The 10,199-nt window shown below is 39.6% G+C and overlaps 2 protein-coding genes across 6 annotated transcripts; one reads left to right on the forward strand and one right to left on the reverse strand.

Annotated features, from left to right (window-relative positions):
* Positions 1-683: 683 nt before the first annotated feature.
* Positions 684-4,997, forward strand: LOC146566989 (uncharacterized). Of its 3 annotated transcripts, none has more exons than XM_085286653.1 (3): positions 684-737; positions 1,494-1,540; positions 3,199-4,997. In XM_085286653.1, the coding sequence occupies exons 2-3, from the start codon at positions 1,523-1,525 to the stop codon at positions 4,126-4,128; spliced, it is 948 nt and encodes a 315-aa protein (XP_085142779.1). In that variant the 5' UTR covers positions 684-737; positions 1,494-1,522; the 3' UTR covers positions 4,129-4,997. The 3 variants fall into 3 exon arrangements, with proteins under 3 accessions (XP_085142779.1, XP_085142780.1, XP_085142781.1); XM_085286654.1 differs by having other exon boundaries at positions 701-833; XM_085286655.1 differs by lacking the exon at positions 684-737 and adding an exon at positions 841-964.
* A 927-nt stretch (positions 4,998-5,924) lies between these two features.
* Positions 5,925-8,807, reverse strand: LOC146566990 (CD276 antigen-like). Of its 3 annotated transcripts, none has more exons than XM_085286646.1 (8): positions 8,673-8,749; positions 8,469-8,548; positions 8,012-8,332; positions 7,608-7,871; positions 7,171-7,458; positions 6,926-7,027; positions 6,799-6,847; positions 5,925-6,499 (listed from the first exon to the last, which is right to left on the reverse strand). In XM_085286646.1, exons 1-8 carry the CDS (start codon positions 8,708-8,710, stop codon positions 6,496-6,498), a joined length of 1,146 nt encoding a protein of 381 aa, XP_085142772.1. In that variant the 5' UTR covers positions 8,711-8,749; the 3' UTR covers positions 5,925-6,495. The 3 variants fall into 3 exon arrangements, with proteins under 3 accessions (XP_085142772.1, XP_085142774.1, XP_085142773.1); XM_085286648.1 differs by having other exon boundaries at positions 5,927-6,499; positions 8,469-8,580; positions 8,673-8,807; XM_085286647.1 differs by lacking the exon at positions 5,925-6,499 and having other exon boundaries at positions 6,795-6,847.
* Between the last annotated feature and the right edge of the window lie 1,392 nt (positions 8,808-10,199).

Here is a 10,199-nt window from a genome sequence, read left to right on the forward strand (position 1 = left end):
GGGCGACACTTGGGTTCCCACTGCAGAAGATCCTTTTTTCTTCAGCTCCCTTTGATTTACACTTACATATCAAACTTTTTTCTTTTTAGTTATAAAGGTTTGGAATCTTTAGTTGGATGAATCAGAGGAACGTTTGGTGTATTAACAGCTCACAGGAGACTTTGGTTCTTTAAATCCATGAAGTTCAACTTCTCTGTTAACTGAAATTGAGGGGAAAACGCATTACAACGATTAGAATTCATCTTTATTGTTTGAATTTCCAGATTGAAGAGGCTTTTGAACTCTGAGATTTACTGAGCTATTGGTTTCACCACTGTCTGACACTGTCATGCATCTTTTAAATCCATGAGATCAATACAAATATACAAATTATTCCAGTAGTTCAGACAGAACCTAGTTTTACCTCTTTTCCTTTTGCAGTACAGCAAACCCCTGCAGTAATTACTATAATAGGCATGGATGCATTTTCCAAATTAAAAAACAAGGTGTAGAAACAGTAACAAAGGGGGCCCAAGTTTGTCGTAGGCTCCAGTATTTGAGTAAATTACATTTCACCGTTTGTCAGCAGGACTAAGAAGAGAACCTTTTTCTTCCTGCTTGTTGCTTTAAACTCCAGACCAGCAGGTGGAGCCAAATCAGCTCTGAACTGGTGGAACAACCTCCAATCAAACCAAAGTTGTTCACCTGGAGAATTCTTGGTGGAGAACCGAGTTGGTAATGTCTGTTTATCTGCAGAGGTGAGAAAAGCGGTTTGTGCTCTTTGATTAATGAGCCAAAAATTGTTAAAGCTTCTTCAGAGTTTTTCTCAGTTTGTGCCCTGGCCTCTTCTAAAGGTGAGGAGAGCCTTTGTAGTTTTGTCATAGATAGTTATTTTTATACATTTGAAAACTTGCTGTGATTGTTGATTGTGGTTGTTTTTTTTCCTGGAGTAATCTGGAAAAGCAGCAGAAACCATCAGAACTAGGTATTATTATTGTGTGAGGGTGTTTTCTATTATTTGTTTCAATTATTTGAATGTTTTAACCAAACTGTACATAAGTGGTATTTCTGTGATTGTGAGAGTACGGTCTCAGAGCCTTTGTGACTTTTAGTTTGCTGAATGCTCTTGCAGCTTTCACTAAGACCTGATCTGTTGCTATTGTGATGAAAAATAAGTTGAACTTTGTACAGAAGTGATTCCTGCAGGGAGGGATCAGGATGACCTCCTTTAAAGCCACTCCCAGACCCAAAAGCTTGGCTCTTGGGTTCAGATGGATTTGGACCTGCTGGACTGAGGGGCATTAATTAGCATTCAGTTTAATTTTCAAATCATATTATCTGCCTCAACTGGCATTTGTGGATGCACAAAATGTATCTGCAGAGTTTTGTTGGATGTCCATCCCAACAGTCAAATTTGCATGAAGCTCAGGGGTTTCAAACATAAGTCATTACTCCAATCCGGCCCGCTGGTTGGTTAATCGGTGCTGGTAATTCCAATGTGTTTAATCTCACAGGTGATTGGTGATAGGAAGAGGAGACTTGAATGGATTCTTCACAAAAGGTAAAAAAAATCTGTCTTTTGTTAATGTTATTGTGTGTATCTGTTGAACATCTGTTGTTGTTAGACAGCTGTTCAAAACCTGTAACTTATTCAATAAAAGCAAAAGAATATTTGTAAATTAAAAAAGGTCAAGCACAATGCATATCTTATTCACATTCTTCATAAACTGCATTTAAATTACATTTAAAGGTGCAGCAAGTATTTCTTTTGTTGCAATTACATAACAGCAGAATGTTTTGCTCATAAATATGTGTATAATTTTCATCTTCCAACAAACTGATGCGTTCTCATAAACGTAGAATTGGGCACTGGTTTGTGGAAGCTACTATATTATCTTCCCTCTGTACTCTATATGTGACAATTAAATATTTTTTGATATTTTAAATTTTATTTTACTCAGTCACCCCAGAGTAACTTCAAATGTTCTGCCTGGCGTTTATTTAGTGGGCGCATGCTATCAGATCACCGTTTACTTGATAATGCCAGTGGAACATCCACTATTTACTGTGGATGAGGCAAAACTTTGAATGGATTTTATTTAGAGGGAGTCAGTGAGGCTCACTCCTGTGACCGCTATGCTGAGGTGAGGGTCAGATGCATAATCTGAGCTTGCAAAGAAACGGACAGAATATTCTCAACAACTCGACTCCCTATTGCTGTCACATGTCAGAGGTGCGCTTCACTGACTATCAGACTCCTTTTACAAAGATTTACATCCTCCTCCAGAGTAAATACAGACAGACACCAGGTGATGTAAACGTCAGACTGACATGACAGCCTACACTCGCTACAGATAGAGATGTTTGTCCTACAGCAGCTGTGATAGGTAGCACTATGAACTTAAAGTAGGAGGGATAAGAAGACAGAATTTAGTTGACTGCAGTCTGCTGCTGACATGTAGCAGTGAGATTTTAAACTCTGTACTTTAAGTGACATTTTCATCAAACTTAAGATTAAATTATGTTTTTTAAATGAACCTTTTGACACAGGTAACCCACAGTGACTATTCCAAAAGTAAAGTGGGAGAAATTGAAATCAATAAACCTAATAAATATTTATTATTTGTGTCTGAGGGTGGCCGGTGGTGGTTAGCACAATCGCCTAACATCAAAAAGATCCTTGGGTTCAAATCCACTGGAATGAAGTCTTCATGTTCTTCCCTTGTGTATATGGGTTCTCTCCGGGTACTCTGGCCTCCTTAAATGAAAATTGTAAACTGGCTGTAGGTGTGAATGGCTGTTTTTCTCTCTGTGTTCGCTCTGCAATTGATTGGTGTACTGGACTGGTGTCCAGTGTGTACCTCCCATCTCAACCAGGGTCACCTGGGATAGGTTTCAACCTAACTGCTACCCTGAATTAGATAAACAAAAGAAAATATATGAATTGATGTACCTGAGCAGAGTCTTATATAGATGCTAGTAACTCTGCACAGTGTAGTTTGATAACTCTGGTATCAAACTGCATTAACTTCATCCACATCATAGGTTACCCTTTTTCCTTTACTGGTAAATAAATGGTAAATGGCCTGCATTTGTATAGCGCTTTTATAGTCCCTAAGGACCCCAAAGCACTTCACACTACATTCAGTCATTCACCCATTCACACACACATTCACACACTTTACTGCATCTCATTGGTTTGTTTCTCTGTCACTACAGGAACAAAGAAGCAACAACCGAAAGAGACCTCGGCACTCTTCCGATGATGACAATGCTAACCTCACACAAGCAAAGAGAGAGAAATCATTCACTTGTGGTCTTTGTGCAAAGAGCTTTATCACAAGGAGGCAGCTCGGGAGACACCAATGTTTCCACAATAAGAAAAGATGCTTCTCTTGTGTTGACTGTGGAAAATCTTTTACTACAAAGAGTAACTTGACGAGGCATAAGCTCATCCACACTGGGGTTAAACCATTCAGCTGTGACCAGTGTGGAAAGTCTTTTACTTCGCAAAGTGCCTTAAAATCACACCAACTCATCCATGCAGGAATTAAACCATTCATCTGTGATGAGTGTGGAAAGTGTTTTACTCACCAAAGGAACTTAAAATCACACCAACTCATCCATGCTGGAGTTAAACCATTCATCTGTGATGAGTGTGGAAAGTGTTTTTCTCACCAAAGGAACTTAAAATCACATCAACTTATCCATGCTGGAGTTAAACCATTCATCTGTGGTGAGCGTGGAAAGTGTTTTACTCGGCAAAGTGCCTTAAAATCACACCAACTCATCCATGCAGGAATTAAACCATTCATCTGTGATGAGTGTGGAAAGTGTTTTACTCACCAAAGGAACTTAAAATCACACCAACTCATCCATGCTGGAGTTAAACCATTCATCTGTGGTGAATGTGGAAAGTGTTTTACTCACCAAAGGAACTTAAAATCACACCAACTTATTCATGCTGGAGTTAAACCATTCATCTGTGCTGAGTGTGGAAAGTGTTTTACTCACCAAAGGAACTTAAAATCACACCAACTCATCCATGCTGGAATTAAACCATTCATGTGTGGTAACTGTGGGAAGTCTTTTACTGTGAAGGGTCACTTGAAACAACATCAGCTCATCCACAGTAAAGCAAAACCTTAAAGTTGTGACTAGAAATGCACCAGTTCTACGTTTGGCTGGTATATCAGTCTGATCCAAATGAGTCAACAAGTTGGATCAGATATTGGTGCAAATCTATTGCTGTTCACTGACTTCAGTTATGTTTTGTGTAACACTTGTTTAGAAGATTTTACTGCGGTCACAGCACCATGAAGTATTGCTACCAACTCAGTTACTATCGTTTCGCTTCAGGTGTTTCAGGTCAACTTGACGAACAAAATATGAGAACAAGGGACAGAGTTCCTGTATGCGTTCGTTAAAACATTTTTGAAGCTTTCAAGCAGATTGAAACGGTACCTCTGTATTTTTACTTTGTTTGTTATTTTGTAAGTAAAAAGCAATACTTGGTAGATTAATAGTGGTTCATGCAAATTTATTGAGCTATTGTTTATTTCTTGTGCTTCTTGGGACTCTGGTTTGGTTGCTGGTCACATAGGTGTGGTGAGCGTTGACTGTTTGTTGCTGGTAGATTTTTCTCTGGTGTTCATTTAACATAAAACTGTTGCATAAACACTGTCTGTTGATGCTACAAACTGCCAAATTAACACTATCATTTTATTGTAAGCATAAGCTGCTAGTTGCTACATTGAGGTCCATGCCCCAGTTTATTGGTGTGTTGTTGCCATAAAATTCAAAATGTTCTTTTTTCTTATAATTGTACATTTTTATCAGTTTTTGTTTTCAACATTTTATCACGTGTAAAACATGTCTTTATAAGCTTTTAAATCATTGCATCCTGTTTGTAACTATCTTCGTGTCCATTTTTGTTTTTACATATTTACTCTTTATTCGGGGCATTGGACAGTGAAAATGGGAGTCTGATTGCCCAAAACCCAAATAAAACATTTTTTGCAGTGTAAAGGTTGTGCAGTCCTGATCAAACTGAATTAATGTTTTAGTCAAATGGGTTTAAAACACAGAATTGAACTTCATCTTTAGCTCATTTTCCAAAGTTCCCTCACTGCTTAGAAAAACAATTTGAATTTTATCATGTACGCTGAAGTTGAACGATTCAGCTGGGACCAGTGTGGAAGGTCTTTTGCTCAACAGTTCACTCCATTCAAAATCATTTATGTACAGCATAATACTCAGATTTTAGTGCTCTAATGGGACCATGATAATCAGCTCCATTAACACTTGTACTTGACCTGAATTCTGTCAGGTCAAGTACACATGTAAGATGAAACACCATAAAACCAACTACACTGGGGTTAAATGGCACCTCTATGAGCCGCATGGTCAACGATGTCACAGAAGTGTCATCACTGACCATATAGTGTATATGCTGGGACTGGAGAGGACCAGCACACCGGTGTGAAAACAGCTGTGTGTAAAGACAGCGACTTAATAAAGTTTTAATCCAAATATTAGTGTCACATGGAGAGCAAAGACCCTTGTTATTGCTTGATTACAGAAGGAGAAACAGGACATCAACACAGAGCCCAGATCACTGGAGATGCTCCATCAGTCCTCCTGTCAGTCACCTGCTTCACTCATTCATGTTGCTTTGAGAGAAAAATTTGGTCCAGCCATTTAATCGTTGTGTATTGTAGGGTCTACCTTACAAAAAAAAAAAAAAAAAAAAAAAAGCACCTTGAGGCGACTATTGTTTCTTGGCACTGTAAAAATAAAATTGAATCTTGATCTTCAAGGCTTATCCGTATCAGTAGGCCTCAGCTGATGTGGTGTTTATAGAGCTTGTGTTTATGATCACTATGGACCAAATGTTGGACATAGCTGAAAAGTTAAGCACATATAGAATTTCCTTTGGTAATGACTGAGGTGATGTAGATGGTTACAAAATCTTTGGTACCCGTAGTAGTCTGTCATAATTTTGTAGTCCCATAGAAATCTTTCCAGCATGCAGATAGCAATGCTCTTATCTTAGAAACCCAAACACAGATGTAAATAGATAAATAAACTAAATACAAAAATATTTTAAAAAGTCAAAAACCTGATTGTCCATCACATTTTTATTATGACAAAACCTGCAGCTAGTAGTTAAAATCATGCAGTTTGTAGGTGAAAGTGTAAAATATCTCAGTCATAGTGGTAACTGGGATGAGGTCACTTCCAGTTCCATCAATCAAATGTGAAGCCGAATAGCTTCCTTTCACATTATTTTACTGCATAAAACATTCATGTGCCTGGCTGACAGTTGGCTTCCCACTGCAGAAGATCATTTTTTTCCTTCATCTTGCTGTGGTTTACTCTTACATATCAAACCTTTCTTAAAATTCAGTTATTAAGTTATGCAATCTTTAGTTGGATGAATCACAGGGAAGTTTAGTCTATTAACAGCTCACAGGAGACTTTGCTTCTTTAAATCCATGAAGTTCAACTTCTCTGTTAACTGAAATTGAGGTAAAAGCATTACAACAATTAGAATTCATCTTTATTGTTTGAATTTCCATTTGTCAGACTGAAGGAGTTTTTGAACTCTTATTCTGGAACTTTTTACTGAAATTATTTTGGCTAAGCTGAATTCATCAAAGTAAGATCTCAAGTAGGGAATTCTTATTTGACTTATCTGGCTCTAGGGAATATTTAGATTCATGTGTGAGAAAACTGGTCCTAACTCCATGATAAAAATGTTCTCCAATATGATAACTAATAGCACGTTGTGCATTTTTATTCACAATATTTACTTACATGTTGGGTTCACCACTCTCTGACGCTGTCATGCTGTTTTCTTGCTGACCTGAGACATGTTTTGGATCCATAAGATTGATACAAATATACAAATTATTTCAGTAGTACAGGCAGAATGTACTTTTACCTCTTTTCCTTTTGCAGTACAGCACCAGGCAGACTGACGATAGGATGCATACGAGTACTACCACCCCTGCAGTAATTGCTATAATAGTCATGTGTGTATTTCCTGAAACAGTAAAAGAATCTGATTTTTAAATTTCTCCTGGATGCCTTAATATGTTTATTTTGTTTGTATGTCAAAGAGATTTTAAAAGTTTTGAATGATTCTTGCTTTTGTGGATTAGAAGGATGCAACATAAATTCCTTTACCTTGACTTATTCGAATAATGGTGTAATTAATCAGCATCTCCTCAACATTACTAATCTCACATGTGTATATTCCCTCCTTCTCTGAAGATAAGCCCAGTAATGTGAGGCTTCCCAACTCTGATACAGCCTTCACATGCTGCTTCCACTCCTTTGAGACTGTGTAGTTGGAACCAGACCCAGTCTTTTCCAAAATTGCACGATTAAGGAATCTCCAAATGAGGCTTGTTGGAGAAGTGTTAAAGCTGGGGCAGGGGATTGTGGTTTCAGTGAAGCTGCCAGTAACTGAAGCTGAAACAAGAAGGTTGAGCATATGCCAGGTATAGATGAACAGCCTACACATGAAGTGCTTCTGTGTAAATCTAATGCATGTGTTTCAGTATTCAACAATAAGCAGCTTTCAACCTCATTTCCTAGCTCATATGTGAGGTCATACTCACGTAGCTGCCTCAGACTGGCTCTCCTCCTGTTCCTCTGAGTGCTCACAGTGCAGCTGTAGACTCGATCACTTTCATTGAATGAAGCTATCAAAGAACCGTTGATGTTGTAGAGCTGCTGCTTGGTCTGCTCGACTGTTGTTGTATTCTTGAAGGTCACCTTGGATGGAGGTCTGGTTGACCAGGTGAGCTCAGGTTTAGGGTAGATGCCCTCTGAGCTGCAGGTGATCCTGTTTCCTGCATGCTGAATGCTGACTTTGACTGGGGCTGAAAAATATAGAGTAAACCTGTGGCTTTTCAACGTAACACTACAACTGCTACATATATTAGAGGTTGGTATAAATCTTTTGAAATATCGAGCACTTAAAAGAAAAGGAAAATCCCCCAAAACCTCAGATTTTTCATACTGTGCACTTTAAGGTTGATAAATGAATCCTTTTCTGTATTAATGGTGCTGATGTAGCAGCTGTATCTGCCCTCGTCCTGAACCTGCACCCCTGTCAGTTGGAGTGAGGCGTTTCCTTTGGAGAGCTGGTCCTGGAACAGCGATGTCCTGCTTCTGAATTGTTGGTCCTGGGTTCTGAGCTGGTCTTTGTTGCCATAGTACAAGTATACAAGAGGATGTCCCTCTGACAAGTGCATCCAGTGGATGTATACTCCTCTAGTGTTTCCCTGGAAAGTGCACGGTAAGATGCACGTTGTCATGAAAACACAGGAAACTTCAGTATCTGAAACATCAGATAAAGACTGTTAATGACTGATGAAGTTTTGCACATAAAATATTTTGCAGTAACATGAAGGGAAATATTAAAGTGAGCCATTTCTCAGTCTGACTCAGCTGGTGCTAGTGAATGCTTCACTCACCTCCTCTGGAAATGGTCAGAATCCACAGAAACATGACAATCACCAGACACATGGTACTGCCAATCATGGTAATCCTGATCCTGTAACATGTCATTTCACATGGAGCACTGGACTGCAGAGAGATTTGTTTGTATTTTAGAAATGTAGCTTTCCCTAAGGGGAACAGGCTTTTATGATTAATGTTACCAAAAGTATCCAATTTACCTGCACAACTTCATGATGGAACCTGCTGAAACAGACATGAGACAAAAGGAAGTCCAAAGGCAGGTAACAGCCCTGTGAACACCTGCACCTGGTATCAATTCAGCCATGTGGGCTTAATTAGAGAGAAGATGGAAACAGGGCAACATGAGGGAGAGAGAGAGAGAGAGAGGTAGAGGTAGAACTTGGAGCATGAGAATAAATTCTAACCAGTGCACACAGTTAATCCACATAATCCACACACATAATCCAAATGTAATATTCACTGTGTTGTGGTGATTACAGCTGGTTAGAGTTACTTTTTAAGTACCTTCATGGCTAGTATCAGTTTAGCTGTACAAATGTACAGCTGTACAAATGTACAGCTAAACTGATACTAAAATGAAGGACAGTAGGTAAACTCAGATTTTAAAAACAAATAAACTGCAAATCCAGTGTTGACTGTTTTTGTCACAATCAATCTAACAAAGAAAAACTCACAACTCTAGGTCCAAGGGACCATGCCAACTCAGTTCTGACCTCCTGATTAGATCTCTCACTCTTTAAGGACAACGTGGTACATTACAACAAACCCCAGTGGAGCTGGCCTGTGGTCCACACTCTTGACAAACAAGAAAGTCTGAGAAAAATGTTCTCAGTTTTCTCAGTTTCTGATATTTAATTAAAATTGACCAATTATTGAAACCTCCATAAAAACTGGCTAACCAGTTCATATATGGTACTGGCTTTATACTTTGCTAGCTTCAAAATGTTACAACAACAAAGGTTATTTTAAATACACTCTTAACACTGTTTAAGGGGCGATCGTGGCTCAAGAGTTGGGAGTTCGCCTTGTAATCGGAAGGTTGCCGGTTCGAGCCCCAGCTTGGACAGTCTCGGTCGTTGTGTCCTTGGGCAAGACACTTCACCCGTTGCCTACTGGTGGTGGTCAGAGGGCCCGGTGGCGCCAGTGTCCGGCAGCCTCGCCTCTGTCAGTGCGCCCCAGGGTGGCTGTGGCTACAATGTAGCTTGCCATCACCAGTGTGTGAATGGGTGGATGACTGGATATGTAAAGCGCTTTGGGGTCCTTAGGGACTAGTAAAGCGCTATATAAATACAGGCCATTTAAGATGAATTAATTTTCTGCAACTGCAACCCCCCCTGGCTGCTGAGTGAGCCCTCATCTTGGACTCTCCTCAGCTCTTTCTGGGACAGTGGTGCGGCTGCCCCTCTGTGGGTCTTCCTTGGTCTCTTGTGTTCTGGGGGCCTCTGGATGTCTGGAGTCTTGATCTCCTTCATACCTGCTTCATGCCCTGGAGGACGGGGCTGTGGCCCCCCCACACCCTCTAGCAGATCATTACATGAAGGAACCTTGCATCCATGCTCACAGGTGTACACACGGGTGCTCACACACACAAACTACACCCTTTTTGGCTCCTACCTCAAAGCACACTGTGTTCTGTTGATCTTATGTGCTGCACAATAATGTTTAAAATTTAGTATTTACTGTTATATTCCCATAGATCATCGTGATGTTGTTTATTATGGTCC

This window comes from Mchenga conophoros, linkage group LG9 (genome assembly GCF_057382185.1).
Source record: "Mchenga conophoros isolate Kocher_MC1m ecotype Shallow Benthic linkage group LG9, M_conophoros_male_GT1.1, whole genome shotgun sequence".
In the NCBI taxonomy this organism is placed as follows: Eukaryota; Metazoa; Chordata; class Actinopteri; order Cichliformes; family Cichlidae; genus Mchenga; species Mchenga conophoros.